The sequence below is a fragment of the Bacillus rossius genome, chromosome 2 (assembly GCF_032445375.1).
Source record: "Bacillus rossius redtenbacheri isolate Brsri chromosome 2, Brsri_v3, whole genome shotgun sequence".
NCBI classification, from domain to species: domain Eukaryota; kingdom Metazoa; phylum Arthropoda; class Insecta; order Phasmatodea; family Bacillidae; genus Bacillus; species Bacillus rossius.
Window position 1 is genome coordinate 90,446,151 of NC_086331.1, and position 21,984 is coordinate 90,468,134.

General features: G+C 36.5%; 1 protein-coding gene across 1 annotated transcript in view; it reads right to left on the reverse strand.

The window, feature by feature from the left end:
- Positions 1-3,027: 3,027 nt before the first annotated feature.
- The window catches only part of LOC134529452 (protein still life, isoform SIF type 1-like), a 308,838-nt gene continuing 289,881 nt past the window's right edge, over positions 3,028-21,984 (reverse strand). Inside the window, exon 4 of the mRNA XM_063363566.1 lies at positions 3,028-5,172. Coding sequence (XP_063219636.1) covers positions 5,039-5,172 — 134 coding nt within the window. The 3' untranslated portion in view covers positions 3,028-5,038. The remainder of the gene's footprint in view (positions 5,173-21,984) is intronic.

Genomic DNA, 21,984 nt, shown 5'->3' on the forward strand with positions numbered 1-21,984 from the left:
AATATTATAAACATACAAAGAAGATGACAGCAGCAAAATATATCGATTACACATAATGGAAAGATCCTAACTTAATGGCGATCGTCTGAGACTTCTGATGGCTCACGCTTAGGGCAGGAAACTCTTCGCACCTCAAAGAAGTAGCCACCATACTCAAAGAACTTAAGGAAACTGGCTACATACAATAATGACTTGTTTTACATGCATTGTACAAAATTTAAATAATACAAATATTATATTTTGGATTTTAAAAGTGATTTTTTATTTCACGAAATCTAATTACTAACTAAAAATGATTTCTCATAATATAACTACTAACTTAAAGGATGTAAAAATCATCACCAATGACTAACATATTGAAGTGTAATAATAAAGTCATTTTATTAATCGGGGCAAGTTTGATCAAAATGAAATGGAATTCAGCTGAAGATTTAAAGCATTTGGAGCTTTGGAGCACTTGAATATGTTTGTTCAATTGGAGATGTTGGAGAATTGGAGCATTTGGAGCTGTTTGAGCCAAAGACAATAAGAAACAAGGACTTTTGGATTTAATGTCATTTAGAGTTAATGACATTTAATAATGTTGGAGCCAAAGACTGTAGGAGCCAAAACTATTGAAGCCAATAACATTTGAATCCAATGGTTTTTGGAGCCAATGACTTTTTAAGCCAAGGACTTTTGGAGCCAAAAACTTTTGGAGACAAAGTCTTTTGGAGAAGGTGACCTTTAAACGATAACATTTGATCCGATGACTTTTGGAGCCAAAGACTTTTGGAGCGAATGACGCTTGGAGGCATTGTATCATACCATATTTAGCGACCTATCGTTCGTTGAGTAGAAATTATGTGATAAACAATCTTATATTTTGGAACCTGTGATATATTTTCGTAATTTTAATTAATTTTTTGTATTAATTATGGATCAAACCAAGGACTATAATCGATTTTAAAAAAATTATTATTTATGCAAAAGATTTTTTATGAACTATGGAAGTTTCCCCGAATTTTTATCTAAATAAATACAGATTTTCAAAATGGCAACCAAATTTCAAGATGGAGGACACCGTGGGAATAAATAATTACTTCACTCTAGTGGGTAAAAAGTAAAATAACATGCTGGTAGCGCCCTCTAGCAGACGATAGCAAGATGGCGCCTCCAGCAGATGAAAACAAGATGGCGCACATGACATCTTAATAAATAACAATATAAATACCTTGGCATTAGTGGTGAGAGGTTAATCTGTTGGTGGCTTCTATAGAGGATGGATCCATCGCCATTTTTTGCTTTCGGCAGGTTTGGACCGAAGACTCAATGATGTAAGTGCGTTTTTGAATTAAAATTTTATTAAAATTTTAGTTAAATAATTTTTTGTTACATTTTAACATTTTTCCTTATTTTTCCGATAGTAATTAAGTATATTTAAGATGGCGGCCTCTGACTACATAATCCAAAATGGCAGAATGTTTTGATTAAATGTTTTTAATTATTCCTTTTTAAATTATTTTTGATTTCCTAGCGTTAAATATGGCGGCCATGATGTAATAATATAATATGGTGAAATAATTTATTAAAAGTTTGTGTTTATATTAATTTTAAATTTTTCCCCATTTCCTAGCATAAAAAATTACGAATTTTCAAGACGGCACCCATGAAATCATAATCCAAGATGGCGGAATGTTATTTATTAAAATGTTTAATAATTAATTTTTTATTAATTTTTAAATTTTTCCTGATTTTCTATCATAAAAATACTGATTTTTAAGATGGGGGCCGTAACGATAATTCCAATGGTTACGTCATATTTCAAGATGGTAGCCGTGACATTCTAATTGTCTAGGCGGCTTAAGAGCGGTTATTACATGCGGACTTTAAGCCACTTTGAGGACCTCACAAGTCACTGGCATTTTTGAGGACTAAAAATTAAGAACTTTCCCTCTAAACAGGAATTTTTCCCACGAAATAGGAAAAATTTAATTTTTTCAGATTTTTTTAGATCTTTGGCGGAATTTTTTCTAAAGAACTGGAAATTCTGGCGGATTTTGGCGGATTTAGGGCAAAGTTTGGATAATTTTGAGTCATTTATGGCAACGTTGTCAAATTTTGAATGTCAAATGTAAAGATCTTTCAAGGAGGCCGCCGTGACGTCCCAATCCATGATGGCGGAGGGACTCTCGCTCCTCACCCATAACCCAGGGCTTCGACCGACATTTACATACTACTGTCGTGGACGCTGCACGAGGTTCGACGCTGGATCCTGGCATGCGTGCTGGACTAGGCGTCATGTCAACGGTTGGCATGGATGCTGAACTAGGCCTGGCACTGGTAAGGCCTACTATTATTAAATGCAAAAGCTGCCTCGTAGCAATTTTTCGTCCATATCTTAAACTGAATAGATGTTGTGAGAATCTAAAAAGTCCACCCGAAGTAAGTCAAAATTATAGTTTTGGTAATCGAGCTAAATCCGATTGCCAGTTTTACGAATCGAACGAAGTCCGACTGAACGCACAAAGTCAAAGTCTGACTATATGCACCTACTGAGATGATGCGGGAATAGGTGGCGATCTCACTCGGTTCAGTGAACGGAGGTAACTGAAGCGGTCCCGGGTTATAGAGCTGGTATTTATAGGATAAATTTAGGCGAGGGGGTGCGGGAATCAGCCAATGTGATGGAGAGATATCTGCGAGGAAAAAAAACAGGTTTTGAGATTGGTTTATAAGGGGGGAGGGGGAATTTAAGTTCAATGCTTTGGAAAAAAGTGGTGGGGATCATTCTCCCAGCTGTCATCGTGGAAGAGGGACCCGTCGACATTTATTTGCCTTAACTGGGGACAAACCGAAGACACTATACCGCAAGTAGGTTTTTTTAAATTATTTTTAATTTTTATAATTTTTAAAATTTTTACCAAATTTCTAGCATTAAAATATTGGATTTTCAAGACGGCGGCAGTAACGAAAAGTACAATGGGGCGTCATAATTTTCAAAAAGGTGGAATCATGTTTTTATATTACAATTTTATTAATTATAAATTTTTTATAAATGTTTAAATGTGTCCCAATTTTCTATCATTAAAACTACGGATTTTGAAGATTGCGTTCTTAACGAAAGAGAAATGTTAGGGAGTGGGGCGTTAGATTTCAAGAAATATTGAATGGCGGAAAACAAGATGGCGGATTGCAAAATACCGGATTCAAAATGGCCTCGGGGGACAGGGTAAATGGTCAAGGTCAAGGTCATTCAATATTGGCGTGCCGTCATGTCACAATCCAAGATGGTGGACATCGGCTCCAGCTCCTCACTCCGACACCTGTCCCAGTAGCTCCCAATATATACTACTTATTACTGTTCACAAAACCGACCACAGAACTTCTTCAGCAATGTACATTACAGCATTGTATGTTTAAAAGTTAAGTAGACCGATGCACCACTCTCCGTACAGTTGTAGATATTGCAGATTCGTCGCTCACAAAATGATTTTTTGAAGGAAGTTTTATCAACACCACTGACTATTTAGTTTTTGTAACAGGCACTATAGTGTTTTTTATAGCACGAGAAAATTAATTAACATATTACTTAAGTTCCATGAGTTAGACAACGGTTCTATTAAGTAGTTGTACAGCAAACCGTCAAAGGAGTAGTGTAGTAATCTCAAGATCAGAAATAAATATTTCAAACTGACATAGTGTTCTGCGTTGTTTAACGACGTGATACGAATTTTTTTCATGTAATAAATAGGTACGTGGGCATTTCTAGTTCCAACTCTTTGAACAGCATAAAATTGTGCTTAAGTAATGACACTGAATACATGTTATAGCTGTCTCAGAACGAGGATAACTACAGTAAGATAATGGCAAACTACATTAATTACTCACTGCACAAACTCAACTAATATTTTCGCTGTATAATAAAAAGTTTAATGAAGCATAATATTATCATTTCTGAATACTTTTTTATACTTTCACGATCATATTTAGTAATTATTTATACCCATGAATAATGCATCATATGTTTTATTTGGAAACTGATTCTTTGAATACGATGGTTGTATTAAGTAAACCAACCCAACATACTATTCCCCTCCTCCTCCACAAGTGTGACCTAATAATTATAATTCTTTTTACAGAATATGCAGTATTTGAGCCAAACGATTTTAGGTATTTTTAGTAATTTCGAGAGTCATGTAGTTAAGCTTTAGTAAGTGTATCTTCCTTAAAGTCAAATCTCTGTCAGCAATTCGATCAACGAACTTTATTTATCTGTCCCAAAATTTACCAAATGACAGGAATGAATCATATTATGCAAGATTCCAACAACACTTGAGAGTTTCCGCAGCGCTGGACCTATAACTTCTGCTGTTCCGGCACTGCTCGTTTTGACAACTCATTTTAAATTAGATTCATGATTTCCACATTCATTTCAAGTTCGCGAGTTCCCAGCAGGTAATGAACGGCCAGGTTAAAACGCTGAAGCTATTCGTACTCTGTGCTCTGAAGTTTACCTCAAAATTGAACATCAGTGTTGTTTGGAAATAATCGGTAACGGGTGTAGACTGGAAAATTTCGTGTGTTGGTTGACTCTAGGTTCAACTCGACACCCCTCGGAACACTTGGGCTAATCGGCTTCTGACTTGTAAGACGTCTCAAATGGGCTGCCAGATGAACAGTGAGACAATCATTAAAGCGTGAATTTGGGTTTTAGCTTATCGCGAAATGGATTCGAGAATTTTTTTCAGTTTCTATAAATGTGGCAATGCCGCAGTTCAAAAGTCTTGAGCAATTTTATATCGAGAAGGATCAATAAAAGTATGGAAATCTCAAACAGTACCACAATATTTAAGCTTGATACAAGTTTTACTTTTCATAAAGTATTGCTGGGCAAAATTAGTGCTAAGAAAATGGTCAAGAACAGATCAACACCAGTGCTTTGTTACTAAAATTGAAAATATTTTTACATGCAGACATGCTTAATTTGACTAAAACTTTAATCTGTTTTAAATTGAGTATTTCTTGTAAGCAAGAAAATATCTACTTCAGATTTGTGTTAGGTCATACTTACGCAGCATTCGCGAAACTGCTTGGCATCTATGGGCGAAGTGAAGTTAAGACCCCATGTATCGTTCGTCATGGGGTCTTTCCAATAAACGAAGCATTCCGATGCTTGTCCGATTCGAGTGCCTGCAACGTAAAAAAAAAAAAAACATATCAATTGTATAAGTGGTCCTGGAGATTTCCCACTGTTTTTTTTTTTCAATTGTTTAACCAGTGGCGAAATTTGCGTCACCATAATCTTGCATCAATTAGCTGAATTTCACAAACAATAATAACGCTCCTAATGGAATGTGCGTGCAGACTTTTAAAACGTGTTCTGAAGCTATGTGGTAGACAAGCTTCTGGCAAGACCAAAATATCTGGGAAATCATAAGAGTGCCCTAGTTCAATGTTTAGCAAACGAAAGAGGATTTTAAACACAGAAATAATATCATTGTTTCAGAAATAACTACTAACAAATTTTCACTTCTTGTAAATAAATTTTTCCTGATCCGAAGAAAAAAAAGCATTATATTTACAGCGCAGATGATTTAAATATTTTTTGGCATTCTAGTAGTATATAATAGGGCATACTGGCGCAGAGTTCAGGGTGTGGTGCCTGTGGTGCCGCCCGCCATCCTGGATTGTGACGTCACGGCGGCCATCTTGGATGACCGTGACCTTTACCTTTGACCTTGACCTTGAACTTTGACCTAGACCTTCTACCTTCAAATTTAGTCAAAATTAGCCAAAATTTACCCAAAAATTCTCAAAATTCGCCAAAAAAATCCATTTTTTTGGAAACAAATTCCGCCAAAAATTCTCAAAAAATTTGAAAAATTAAAAAATTTTTTTTAGAGGGAAACTTTCTCGTTTTCTTCAACAAAAATTTAAAAATTAGGATTTCGAAACACCTCAAAAGTCATTTTGCCTTAGAAAGAACACAATATCCATCCATGTCTAAAGCCTCCGATGGAGCTGATGGAGCATTTGGAGCTGTTCGAGCATTGTAGCATTGAAGCGTTGAAGCATTAGCAGCTGTTGAAGCTATTGAAGCTTTGGAGCTATGGACCTTTGGAACATTTGGAGCTGTTGGAGCTTTGGAACTGTTGGAGCATTTGGAACTTTGGAGCTGTTGAAGCATTTGAGTTTTGGAGCTGTTGGAGCTGTGGAGCTCTTGGAGCCTAGCGTATATTGGTGAGATCGAATTAATGAGACGAGAAAGTATCACTCTGCATCTAATTTTTTCCATCATATGTGCTTCTTTTTTAAATGTTGGTTTGACTCTAGTATTATAGTAAATGGTTCTTGATTTGACCAGAGTATTATTATATCGGGTGCACGTATATAAGCAAGTCCTTGACAGCAGACCGCACAGTTTGTTACTGTCGTCGACGGTGTAAGGATCACCTAGATTGTTTCTTCTGGTGCATAAGTCGCGTGATTACCTGTTCTTGTGAACTCGATGGCATCATTTACGTCTATAATGGCGAACTTGATGGACGTTGTACATTCGTCTACGGGAACCCTGACGACAGCGTCGACGAAGAAGGAACATATCCCGTTGGCAACGACGATGTCAACATTGGAGGAGAATTCAACAGTCGCGGTACCACCAGCAGAAGAGACTTTAATGCCGGTAGTGCTGGCTGCACAGGAAAACTCGGCGAATTTTGTTTCGCCCTCGATGGAGACTTCAATGGCTGGTGATTCGACAAAAACTAACGAACATCGGTGCCGTTACTGCGACAAGATTTTCTCAAACAACAGAAATGCTCGTCGACACGAGAAGAGAGAATGTGCCAAGAACCTTTAACAAAAAATGTTTGGCTGTGAGAAATGTCGCAAGCAATTTACAAGAAATGAAACAACACTTGGAGACATGCAAAGGACCTTTTACGCGGCAGAAAGTAAAGGTTTCTATACAACAGCGAATGATTGATGTGCATAAGAGTAAACCTGGAAATGGTATAATTGCAGTCACATCGCCATCTGAATCAGGTCTGAAAGGTTCGTCTTTATCACCGCGGTATCCTTGCAGCTACTGCGATATGGCGTTTATATTTGCTCATGATGTACGGAGACATGAGATGAGTAAGAATCCTTCTCGCATGAAGTTTCGCTGTGATGAGTGTCATGAATGGTTTATTCGAATTGATAATTTGCGACGACATGCGAAAAACTGTAAAGGTGAAGGCCGTGCGTCTACTGCTGAACTACCTGCAGAAATTTCGACTCCTCGCTTTAGATTGGAGACTCGAAAGCGTACAAATAAAAAACAGATGCGCAGCAACCGATTGCTATGGCTTATCGACATAGAACTAAACCTAAGACTCTGATCGGTGCTCTACAAAAGAATAATAATGGCTTCTACAAGGCGCAATCTTCATTACGTGTAACATTGAAAGACTACTATTACCTAAATACGCTTAGTGAGTCGAAAGACATTTGTAATTTTCTTGACGATATCAAACAGAACAAATCAATCAGCTTACTGATGACGTAGCAACAAACGAACCTTTGAATTATAACTTTTAGATGGACTGTATATATGGAAAGCCATATCCGTTCGATGACAAAATGAAGAAGTGTGCATTCAAGACATCGGCTTCAGTAATTTACAGTTCTGACGATGTGAAGCAAATTGTTAAACGCGGAATCCAGAAACTCTGTCAAGAAGAGGAGGGCTATGTCAGTAAAGGTTCTGGTTGGTCTCTGTCTAGTATAAACCGATTGTAGCTCAGAATTAGCCATTTCGCGCCTATGCAGGGCTAAATGTTTATAAGATTACTGGCTTTCGCAAGTGATCCTGTAGTAGAATAGAAATTATGTAATAAATATTATGTTTGTAAAAGAACATGTGATATTTTATTTCTTGAACCTGAAACTTTTCTGGTATTTAAATAAAATTTATTTTTAACTTCGTCCATAGATCGAACCAATTATCGATTCAATATGTAAAGTAATGTGTGATTTTTTCGGTGAGTTAGGAATCTTTCCCGAATTTATAAGTCAATAAGTACAAATATGTAAGTTGGCGGTCGTAATGGTTTATAGGATTATGGTAGTAGATGATTTTAAGTCTCTTTTAGGACTTAGATCATGATTTATTGAAATTATTATGTTTTACATTAAATTAAATTTTTTGGCATCGTCCAGGGATCAAACCAAGAACATGAATCAATATAATCAATCATTACTTTAATAAGTGAATTTTTTGATGAATTCTGGATTTTTTCCCGAATTTCTAGCTAAATAATTACGTTTTTCCAAGATGGCAGACGTAACGAAAAGTGCCACGATGGTTTTAAATTTTAATTACTATTTTTTTAATAATTTTTAAAATTTTCCCGATTTTCTAGCATTAAAATTACGGATTTTCAAGATGACGGTCATGACGTCATACTAGGTGACGATATATATACTTTGACATAAGTGGTGGGGGGAGTCAGTCTGCCAGCAGCTTCCTTGGAGGAAGGTTCGGTCACCACTTTTATTTTTTTGTCCTCACTTGGTTCGAACCGAGGACTCCGAGCTCCATGTCGTAATAGTATGTTTTTCATTAAAATCGGATAATAAATAAAGATTTTCAAGATGGCGGCCGTAACAGAAATTGCAACGGTGACGTCATATGCCATGTAGACATAATCCATTTTGACGTCAGAGGCTTATCGGAGGCTTTAGACATGGATGTTTAAGCCTCTATATGGATGTGTTCTTTCTAAGGCAAAATGTCTTTTGGGGATTTTCGTAATCCTAATTTTTGAATTTTTGAGGAAGAAAACGAGTAAGTTTCCCTCGAAAAAAGAAATTTAAATTTTTCCAATTTTTTGAGAATTTTTGCCGGAATTTGTTTCCAAAAGAATGGAAATTTTGGCGAATTTTGAGGATTTTTGGGTAAATTTTGGCTAATTTTGGCTAAATTTAAAGGTCAAGGTCAAAGGTCAAGGTCAAGGTTCAATGCAAAGGTCAAGGTTCAATGCAAAGGTCAAGGTCACGTTCATTCAAGATGGCCGCCGTGACGTCACAATCCAAGATGGCGGGCGGCACCACAGGCACCACACCCTGAACCCTGCGCCAGTATGCCCTATTATATACTATTCATTCTCTATATTGTTTCTTAGTGAATTCTGGTATGGTTTTTTATATTTCTTGTACAGCAAGTCCTCTATTTACGTCATACCGATTTACGTCGTTTCGGATTAACGTCGCTAATGTTTGAGTACTCATGTTTCAATTTAAGTTGTCGCCGATTCACAATAACGTCGTTTACAATCACCGTAAATCTTTATTTTAACCAAAACACCGTATATAATTCGTTTATAATTCTTTGTTTCCTTCGGTAGTTAATTTATGCTATGTAGCGTAAGCTACACGTTCACCGCCTTATCTTATCATACATCATGAGGGACGGTTCCTGCTCTCCGCTGCTCTCTCTCCGCGCGGTGATGCAATACTACCAGCCCGCCCGCTCGGCCACCCACGTATCTCGCACGTAGAAGTGTTATCTACTTCCCGCAACGACACAGCATTTTCTCCTACCCCTTTTCGTCCAACTCCTTGGCACTTCAGTCGCTATGATATCATTGAGTTGGCCGGAGTTTTAAACGTGCCGTTGTTAACTTTATCGTGATTAAATGCGTTTGTAGTAGGCCTACAGTATCAGCTCACTGCAATTTATGATTTTTTCTTCATAAGATGTCTTCCAAACGACTAAATTTATCTTCAAACGTAATTTCAAAAAATAAGAACAGAACACATGTTTCATTAGCCACGAAAATGGAAGTTTTGAGACGTTTCGATTCGGGCGAGAGGGCTGTTGAGATTAGTAAAGTGTTAGGTCTGCCACCTGTATGCCAGCGCTTCCGGCCGACCTTGGGCCGTGGCCGGCCGGTGGCATGAAACATGGCTCATTTTGCATCGTTTCTATTTACGTCGCGGTTTTCAGGAACGTAACCCCGACGTAAACCGAGGACTTACTGTATTTAATTATTTTCAATTGGATACTCGTAAGACACTACGTATTTTCAGTACACAGTTTCTTGAGACACTATTACTTCACAGATTCATTTCGCTCCAAGCTGGACTTAACATGCTTGTACATACTCAAGCCAAAATGGTACGTTCATTGGCTGCTCTGTTATAAGCGGAGGTCGTCTATTCTTTAGACTGAGCTGCGCGAGATTCGCTCACACTACTTCTACTTGCTTATTATTGGTCCAACGTCGTCCAGAAAGTGTCAAAAGAACTGAAATCCAATCACCAATGTAAAACAGCTGTGCATGTGTGCTTGAAGTCAACTTTGCTAACAAACTAAAACCGGAAAACCTGATTCCAGCCAAGTTTTCTAAACTAACTTGAGTCTGAACGCTCGATGATAACGAGAGATTGTGTGTAATGAAAACTTTAGTTGCTGCCGAACGAGGCATGGTTTCGCCACATCAACGTACAAGTTGTACGAACATTTCCTGTGGTACTGGTGTGCAGCAGCAACAGAAGAAAATACCAGTCCAGAGTGTCTCACAGCATTGCAATTTTCAGTGTTTTTATGACCAAGACTCTTTGTCCGTTTGTCTCGCACTCTCTCTTTTATGTGTGTGAGAGAAAGAGAGCTACCATTAGTTCATACCAGCCTATATCAAATTGTTCTCGTTCCATTATTTTTTTTATTTTTACCTAAGCTTAGGTATTTAAATGGGCATAACTGTGATAAAACTGGATTTTTTCTCAAATAACGTTTTAAATGAAACGTTATCTAACAATTCATAAAATACTGTCGTAATATTAAAATATAATAAAAACATAGCAATAACATCATATGCTAATATAAATTATCTTATATAGGAAAACATTTCAAACCATGGAATGATGAGTAATTACTGGAAAAATAAAAGTATCACGATTTCATAGAAATGGCAATAATCACGGCTGTGTGTGCTTTTTCAGCTTGCGTATCAGTTTGTGGTTTCGGTTTCACTTTGTGTTATGGCTGCTTTACTTGTTGACTTAAGGTTGTTTAGTTTTCACATTAACGATTAATTCAAAAGTTTCCGCCTTATAATTTACTTCAATTAAGACATATTCTTGAAAGCCTCGCCTGTATGCTGTAAGAAAAGTCGACAAGCGTGTATCAACGCAAATAAAATTTATCACTGGTTTTTGGTTTGGTCTGCTTACTTCCATTATGTTACTCTAAGCAGTATGTAACAGCTGGTCTGGAATCATGGTTCTAGGTGTGGTGCCGTGATGCCGCCCGCCATCTTGCATTTGTGACGTCGCAACGGCCAAAATTTCCAATAACAAAGTCCTCAAAAACGACTCAAAACTCCTATAAATGACTTAAAATTTCCTTATTTCTAGGAATTTTTTTTTATTTCCTCAAAAATATCCGGAGGTTTCATTTTTTTCAAGGCTTAATTTTCCTCGCTGAGGCTTATATTCCATAAATTAACGAAATATCAATCCACGAAATTAAACCACCAAATGATTTCTTTAAAATTAAATGTATAAACAAATAAAAACAATTATTTCATACAAATTTTTATAAAAATTTAATAAAAATACATTAAGGCTTTTAAAGGTTCGGGGTTTGATTTCCGGTGTATGCACTTGTAAAAACAAAAACATATACTTCCTCCACAATATTTACCAACCAACTGAGCCCCACCACTACTACTAAGACATATACATATAACATACATTAGATTGATGTCATGGCAGCCATCTTGGATCCGCTAACACGTATTTTCTTGTCTGATAAAGAGAACTACCGTCATATTGGGTTTTTTTCGATAGAGTTTATTAAAAAAAAATCAACATATTGTGAATAATTGATGTGCCCGCCATCTCGTAAGCCATCTCTGTCACACTCTCTAAAATTATTAATTTTATCCAAGATTCCAAAAATAATTTTAAAAATTTACCTATATATATATATATATATATATATATATATATTCCCGTCGATGGTTAGATCTTTGGTGGGTGCAAAAAAATATTACAGCTTAAAAGTACATATTTAATTAAACATCGCCTCAATTTAACATTTTACCACAAAAACACTGATTAAATACTAGGAATGTTTTCAAGATATAAAAAAAACATTTGTAAAAATTATATTTATTACATACATTCTATTCTACTATAAGTACAAATGACCCTTTGGTACAATTAGTTCAGCGAGCAGTCTCTCTTTGTTCTCAGGTGTAATCGATCCACGTGGCTAAGTGTCCATCCGCTACCTTTTCCCTGGCATGCTTTTTCTTCCCAACAGATTTTTTTCAGTACCATTATTTACAGGCTCTTCTACATCGTGCGATAGGTAAAGAACAGCATTCATAGTGTTGAATGGTCTTTTGAATGTCTGGTCTTGAAATGACTCAGGTTTACTGTAAGTACATTCCAGCAACAAAATATGCTTCAAAGCAAGCTGGTAAGCTATATCCATCTTGGCCTTTGATACAAAGGTACAGCCGTTTCTTGGCGCAAGAGAGCCGTTTAGATAGTTAAAATATTTCAGGCACACATGGAATGCTGATTTCACCACGTAGAATCCATTTTCATTCGGTTTCAATGTGCCGAGAACTGTCACAGGTTATGTTGCACATTGAGTCTATATGGAAGCTTCTTGCTGCAGATCTGTTCTACTGTTATATTCAGTGCGCGTAGTCTCGAGCCTATATTGCGGGAAAGTTTGCAACACTAACCAGTCTTCAGTAGGTAAAGAAGCCTTACCTTTACAGTTTTTCATATGTCTTATTAAATTGTCAATACGAGTAAACCACATATGGCACTTATCACAGCCAAATTCCAAGCGTGATTGGTTCTTCGCACATTCTCAGTAATGCAACAACACAGATATTCTGCAATGCAATCTCGGTCTTTTAGCGGGGAAAGCACTTTGCCGGTTATAGCATGTCTTCAAAGTTATTGTCTCTTGAAAATTCCTTGCGACATTTCGTGCAGTTATATTTTGTGCGAGGCGGATTATTAGCATATTCCCTCATCTAATGTCACCGGAAATTACCACCATTTGAGAAAATCTTATTACAGTAACAGCATCTATGCTCGGTTAAAGTTGGCGAATCACTAACCGTTAAAGTGTTAAAGTCTCCAAGGTTGCTGGTAATACTGCGGAAACTTCAACTTTTGATGTCTCCGAGGTCTCCTCTGCTGACAACACTGCCCGTGTTGAAATCTCCTGCAGTGCTGTGATAGTAGGTGCAGCCACCATCAGTACCTCTGCAGTCATCGGCGTAGCCGCCATTGGGATCTCCACCATCTTTAACGGCGCTGCCATCGGGGTCTGCGCCAACGATTGTACAAGGCCGGCGTAAATTACGGTTAAAGATGCCATCAGTGTTCACAATAATGGCCAGTTACTGGACTTATATGTCAGACAAATCAAACTAGTCGATCATCACGCCACTAAAGACAGTAAAAAACTGAGGTCTCCGTCGTCTGGGCCCCGCGTAGGCTATATACTCACAATCGCAGGTATAATGTGTGAGTTAAAACAAGTATGCATTTTAATTTTCTAGTGTTAATTTGAATTAAATCGTGGGTACCTTAAAAATATAGAAATAAAAGACACAAGATATAAATTTTAAAATTCTTTTTAAAAAATACACAATGTTCACATACGTATTAGATAAGAGCATTTAAGATTTTTGTAAGCCGAGTCTAATGCTGCATGGACGTGTCGTCATCCAAGATGGCTGCCTCCAGCAGATGAAAACAAAAGGATGGTCATAATGTCAGAAGCGAAAAAAAAAATGGCTGTGAAAACAGATTAAAAATGGCGGACACGTTAATATAATTCAATATAGCGACTGTAACGAAGAGTACAAAGTTCTATAATCCAAGATGGCGGAGCCAAGATTGCTTCCGAGGTCAAGGTCAAAGGTCAATGTCAGATTTCATGGGCAGAGAAGGTCAAGATCTTCCAAGATGGCCACCGTGACGTCACAATCCACAGACTGAACCCCGGCACTGGCACCACAAACCTGAAGCCTGGCGTCGGACATACTATTATACACTACTTTCTTAGTATTACTTTTAAAAATTCCATTCCCCGGACACTTTAGTTAGTAATGACTTAATTTTAATACAATTTCCTCCAATTTTTCGAAATTTTGTGGCTTCACTTTTGTGGAAAGGAGGAGGGGGTGGGTGGAGGTTCAAGACCTTGAATGTTTCGAAGCATTCCATCTTGAAAGAATAGATATTTGAAATTCCTAAAATTATCGAAATTTTGGGGATTTTTCCCAGAGGGGGGCGGGGGGTTCTAGGACCCTGAATGGCTCGAAAACGCTTAAAATCGAAAGAGAAAGCTTTTTTAAAAATTTTAAACTTTCGAAATTTTGGGGCTTTAACCACCTGGGGGGGGGGGGAGGGGGGAGGGTGTGATGTTGTGGAACCCGAATGGCTCGGAAACACTCCAAATCGAAAGAGATATAAAGGAAAACTTACTACCTACCTATGAATAATTTTCTAAATAAATTAATAAATAACTCTATGTTTAAGAATTTACGTACATACATAATATTAAACTTCAAACTATACACACCAAAAAAAACTAAGGATGTTTGTGAAACTATTTTTTATTTGTCATAATGTTTAAAACATTTGTAGGATTTGTTGATATGTAAAACTGTGGTGGCCATATTCCGCTTATCCAAAGGAGTATAGAAATTAATAGAGACATCACTCCCTGTACACACCACAAATCTTTGAATTAAGTAAAAAAAAACATAGTCCAAAATGAAACAAAAAGTATAAATAACAACTAATTTGTCAAAAAAATTTATTCAACTGGAATGACAATGTAAACATCCACCTGAAATTTAATAGAAGTAGGTAGGTAAGAATATATATATATATAAGAAAATAAATGAAATTAAAACATACATAAATAAAATAATCTCACACTCAACCAAACATAATGTTTAATATGAAATAAAGGAAGATGGCAATTACACGTAACTATTATAATTAATAAAAAAAATCGACCTACCTGAAATAGTAAAATTCAAATTTTTCAACAATATATTACATAATTGATAAATATTTCTGGTCTTCGGTCTCAGTAGCCCTAAGACTCTTGACGCTCAACAGATAAATTATAAACACTAAACCAAACTCCTTGCAAATAAGTTATAAGTAGGTACTGTAAAAAAAATAATTTAAATTGTAATATACAAAAACGGTATTGAAAACTGAAACAAATATGGCAACACTACAAACTGTCAAGATATTTATTTTTTTCTTACTCTCTACTTAGTTCCTTACAATAGCAAAACGTAACGTAATGGCTTGAAAGCTATTGCTCGGCAGACATAGAGGAATGACACTAACAGTTTGTATATCTATGACACACGTTACATAAAATTATGATATTTAAGCTCCTGTATGAGCTTGCCTCGGGTCGTTCGGAGAGTTAGGTCGGGTCAGTATCGGCAGTGGCATTGAACGAAAACAGTATATCGTAAGTGCATGCACGATATGGCTGTGCCTTTATTTGGCCATTTTACGTAGCCCGTAGATTTCTTAAAGGTACTCGCCATAGCTGTTTGATGCTATTGGGCTGTAAATTCTTGTGCCCCACCGATCTGCCTGATTTTTGGTTGTGTGGCTTGCATTCCCACTTGTTCGTCTTTCCTTTATAGCGTTTCATGCTTTTAACGTAATGCGTCCGCACTTGTATAGGACGCCTAGTTTTTCTGTTGGGCAGTGATGTTGGGCAGTATTGTTAAATTCGTTTTTCTTAGTTCTTCTGCCCTGTAATATTATCGTGTCATGTCCAGTGCGCCCTATACCACATAAGGGCTAGTTTAAGACACCCTCCTCCCGCACCGAACTGCCATCCCTGTTGTCGACGCGTCGTCAAACTCTATGTAACTTGTAATTATTTTAAGGCATTTGGCCAGCATTGCATGCTATAGTAATTGGACCTTGGTTTAGAGCATGCGTGTTTTCATGTTGCTAAATATTTATTTCATGTGGACTGGGCTTGGGGCTTGAGCCATATGCTAATGCCTCAATACTTGTGAATGTTTTCGCATCAAAAATTAGGGCCCTATATTTATTTGTACGCCCTCAATTGGGCAGGCCCTGGCCGTCTTTTTGTCTGAACGTCGTTTGTATATTTGCCATTTGTTACCTGAGATTTGTGTCATCATGTTGCCTGTTAATAATAAATATTTTGATTAGATATTTTGTCGGTAAATCTTTTTTGGCACAGTTTTAACATACTCTTGGTCACACTCTGTTGATCCCTACCGGAAGGGATTGCCTTTCTATGTTATCCTCTCACACATTAGATTTCCCCCCTCTTCGTGTGAGAGATTGTTGTGTGTACGAATCCTGATTCAAGCATGCTGCACACGAAAAATTTATTTAATTAAATTTCGATAGTAAAATTTATAAAACGGTACTGGGTTCAAACCCAAAGAGGGTAATCGTTTAAAAATGGCTATAGATACTTCCTCCATAGATGCAACCAACAAACTGAACTCCCACCACTAATGCCAAAGCAAATATTATGCCAGCCAGCATTACATCATGGTGGCTATCTTGCCAGTCGTATTGGCTGCCATTTAAAAAATCCTAATTATTAAACTAGAATTTCTAAACTAATTCCCAAAAAATCACTAGTTAAAATTAGGATTTAATCGATCACCCCATTTCGATTATTAAATGGTGAAAAAATAGTTTAACTAAAAATACAAAAAAGGCAGGTTCGAGATATAAAACAACAAATTTAAAAATATATTACGTAATGTCTACTCTACTACAAGAACAAAAAACAAGTAAATTTCAAACGTTTCTCGATATATACAGTCTTCTTAGAGTACTAAGCGCGTCCTTTACACAGCAGTTCCACGTGAAAGTTTACTACCGTATTTTTTTACACAGCACAGAGTTCTCAATTTTGTTAAAACGACTATGATATACTTCATGATATCTTGCATGTTTTATGCATAAAAATATCTTCCCGCAGAATATATAGTTTGATTCGCATGAATGCCTAACCAGTCTGCCACAATTCCTTATGTCTTTTTTATCTTTTTAAGTGTATAAACTGCATATAACACCTGTTGCACTAATATGTAATGCGTTCAGAGTTATTATAACAATCGTGTATTATGTAAACACATATTTTCACGTAAAAACTACTGAATGGATTTGAATGAAATTTGGCCTACAGCTAGCTTATAACCTGGATTAACACATAGACCCCATATTAATATGAAATTCCATCCCTAAGGGAGTGAAAAAGTGATAATTTCATTTTATAACAGAAAAAATCATAGGTCATAGACATACAAATAGTGAGTGAGTGTCATTTCTCTATGTCTGATACACGATCATATACATAGTAAGGTCTGGCAAATTAATATTTTTCTCCTTTGTGAGACCAGTCCGCTTAGTGGAGCTCGTAGTGGCTAGCAAAATAAAGGCGCTAATAACAGTTTTGTTCTTAACTTCGTCAATAGATAGAGTTGCCTTGAATTTTAAACGCATTATCGTTTGATGCGTTTGTCATGTATTTAATTTTTGTTTGTTTGTGCCGTATGCGTTCCTATACCATTCATCCGATTGCGATTAAATTTTGGCGATTTAATATGCGCATGCCCATGAAGGTTACTGAGATGGTATAACTATTTTTCAATAGTTGGAGCACGAATCGTGTCAAAAAATGTGTTTATTTCATTTTATATAGCGGCACTTCGTCTGTTTTTGTTGTATAAGTGCGCATGCATGACACAATTTATTTAAATATAAAAGAGAGACAGAGATAGATTGATATATATATATATATATATATAGTGAGATAGAGACTGAGAGATAAGTTGAGATAGAGCGAGGTATAGAGGATGAAATGGGTTAGATTTAGATATATACCTATAGATGTATAGAGCTATATAGAGACTTATATATAGAAGATATAGAGATAGTGGGAAGTATATATGTAGATATAAAGAGATAAATAGAGATAGAGAGATACATAGATGTAGATAGAGATAAATATATAATAGAGAGATGGATAGATGATTTGTATATGTGGAACTACTTCAAATATATTACAAAACAAAACTGAATGAGGCATTGCAATGCAGGCCGAGCATTAGCTAGATAATATAATCTTTTCAATATTAGTAATCTCTTATTTTTCAGCTTTTTTCTATATTGCTTTATAAAGTTTAAATTACATACAGACCAGGTAAATAACTATAAACTGGCAGAACGTCTGTCGGGATCTGAAAGTGATATAAATTAATTTTCACATTTGACATTCAAATTAAGAAGACAATTACTAACTACATCTGATTTCGAAAAAGGTCCCCTTCATCCTGTGTTCAGCCCGGGTAACGCCGGGTATTGCAGCTAGTATACTAATATTTAATCAAACTTTCGTCCAGTTACAATTTACGTAATATTCTGCACGCCTTTTGGATTTCTAAAGCATCGCCAAATTTCATTTCACTAGCTCAAAATTTTCTACCAAAGGCAAAAAACAATATAAATTACAAGAATGTTATTTCCAATATAAACAATCAAATTTTATGAATAACAGAAAATGTAACTAAAGGAGTAAATTTATCTATAAAAGTGTCACAGTATGAACTTTCCTGCATTTGAGGCCGTACATATCACCGAAAGGACTTTTACTAAATTAATAATAAATTTATGAATTGCGTATGCATTAAAATTTTTATCTGCATTCCCACACAGTTTAATGTGGAAAACTTAATTATCATTGGTCGAAAAGTGCACTAACTTGAACTACAAATGTAACACTGCAAATAGATAAATTCATAGTCTATAACACAATATAATAAACGTCCGTACTACGAACAAAACACGTGGCGAACATCGTTTCCCGCGCTTTCAAGCGACCGCGAGCGAGCTAAGGGTCCTACTGTGACGTAGAACCCCCACCCCGAGTGAAAATGCCCGCTGGTTGCCAAGGGCAACGACTAACCTCCCCTTCTACAGACCTTGGACGGAGTCTCTCAACGCCTGGACCTCGCCTATATACTCGAAGCAACTGGCGTGAGACGAGAGTCAAAACCACAACCAGTTTAATTTTACAAGCAGGTTCTTGCTTGCATTTAACTGACCCAGTGTAGATTCTATAATGTCGATTTAGACTATCTAGCCATGAAATTAGTTTACCAAATTTGTTGCACTTCAACAGTATTCTTTGTGCATTGTTCTGACATCCGCCTCTTTCATGCCTGCGAGCATTTGAAGTGGTAGTGAATAACGTACTACAGTATTTGCACTGGCGCGATGAAAGTCCATCATTCATTTGAAGTCTCCAAGGTTGCTGGTGAAACTTCAGCCGAAGGAACAGTATCTGCTATTTTCTCCCATGCATCTGTTATCACAGATGACATTGGGATCTGCCTTGCCGTCGACGTCGCTGTCATCGAGGTCTCCGATACCATCGAAGTCCTCACTGTTGTCGACGATGTCATCAGGTTCTGCACTGCTGATAGTAAACTGGTCATCAAGACTGGCATTCAAATACCAACTAAATCTCAGGCAAACGTACTGAAGAGAGTGGATCCGTATTACACCGTGGTCAGAGAAGGACTGAAGACTCCATCGTCTGCACATCACATAAATACTCGTAGCGACTAGTATAAGGCGCGAGTCAATACAACAACCATTTTCCATTAATACTTGAGTCAGTACAGCAGTCAGATTTAATTTTTTAAAAATATAATATTTAAATGCTGCAATAATTATTCATTAAGATTTTTATATTTTAATTTTTTTTTATAAATTTTAAAAAATTTTCCCGTTTAACATCTGACACTATTTACGGATTTTCAAGATGGCGACCATAACGAAAAAAGCAACGATGGTGTCTCAGGTCAAGTTCCTGATATCAATGGCTTAGGAGTCGTAAGATGCTAATAGGAATTTTCAATCGGTTGACACTTTTCAGGTTTGAAATAGGAAATGTTCCTTTAATATGGGAATTTTTTTCCTTTAAACAGGGATATTTCTAGGAATTTTAAGGAATCTGTAGTAATTTTTGAGGAACTTTAACACAAAAAATGGCCGCCGTGATTTCAGAATTAAAGATGGCGTCGACACCACCGAAACCACAACATGGAACCTGTCCCAGGAGCACCAATTACATACTACTGAAACTTTACCCTTTCGCACATCTTAGGGGCGGAATCTGGTAAGTGTTTAATTAATAATATGTGTTTTAACATTTTTATTATTCTTGCGAAATAATTTACATCGTATTAAATTCATTCGGAGAAACGATTTCTTAAAATAAATGAAAACGTAAGCCCTTTTTGCACCCTTAAAAAACTTATTTATCTAAATTAAAAAATACAATACCAAAATCAAGATGCAAGTTCATCCTTATTATTTTCTTAACTCTAGTTCTAATTGATTCGGAAGGTTTAATTTTTCGATCTAAAACCATACTTACCCCTTTTACACCCCTTAGCGAAATGATAAAATGTTGGTTGGTAGTTTTTGTACATTTATCTTTGGTGCCCAATATATATTCTTGTGCTAGAATAAATTCGTATATTTAATAAATTATTTTAATCCGAATTCACCCTATTTTAACCCTTAAGGGTAAAATTTCGCAAAATGGTAAAATTTGAGGTAAGTAGTTTCCGTTTGTTAATTTTTCGTACCCAATACAATAGCTTTTTTAAAGCTTGATTATTTTTGGAGACACAACTAATTATTTTAAAAACATATTTAACTCTTTTTTACACCTTAAGTGTTGATTTCACAAAAATTGGTAAAATTCTTGTGGGTAGGTTCAGTAAATTTATCAATGGTACTTAAGTATTATATATTAGTTACTCCTGCACCAAGCTTCTAGGCTGTAGTGCTTGGTGTCGACCACCATCTTTAAATGTGACGTCACGGCGGCCATCTGGGATGACTTTTAACTTAAACATTTTCGTAAATTTGTCAAAATTGACTCAAAATTTGTCTAACTGTGCTCAAAATTGGCCAAAATCCCCCAAAATTTCTGGTTTTTAAAATAATCCACCAAAAAAAATTAAAATTTGGTCTATTTCAAAGGAAAAAAAATCGCGTTTTGAGGGAAAATTTCCCATTTTAGTCCTCAAAAATGCCAATAAGCTTCCTTTTAGCCAAATTTGTGTCGTGTGTGCGTGTGGTGTGTGTATGAGTTGCGTGTTCATTGCGTGTACTGTGTGACCATTGCATGTCCATTGCAACTCCTGTGTGTGTACTGTGTATCCATTTCATGGTCATTGATGATCCAGTGTGTATACTGTGTATCCATCGCGTATATTGTGTGTACTGTGTGTTCATTGTTTGTCAAATGTATGCAGTGATTTTTAATTGTGTTTATTGTGTGTACATTGTGTGTCCTCTGTGTGTATTGTGTGCCCAATGCGTGACCAGTGTGTGTATTGCGTGCTCATTTATTTTGTCAAATTCGTTTCCAAATGTTTTTCCTTTTTTTGAGTGTGTTTCCTTTTTGAATGTGGTTTTGACTCGTGTTTTATAGTAAATGGTTCTCGTTTTGAGTAGCATATTATTAGACTGGTTGCGCGTATATAAGCAAGTCCCCAGACGACGGGATTTTGAGTTTGTTATTGGCTGCGGCGGTGTAAGGAAAACCTAGTATATCTCACCTGGCGCATAAGTCGCGTAATTACCTTTTACTCGTGAATTTAATGGCATATTTACCATCTTTAACATCGAACTTGGAAGTTGTAACATCGTCTACGGGAACCCTGACGTCAGCGTTGAGGGTGGTGGCGCAGATCCCGTTGGCATCGTCGACGACATTACTAGAGAAGACTTCAACAGGCGTGGTACCACCAGCAGAAGGGGGCTTAATGACTACAGTGCTGACTACAGAGGAAACCTCTTTGAAAGACTTTTCGCCGTCGATGGAGACTTCAATGGTTTGTGATTCGTCAACAACTA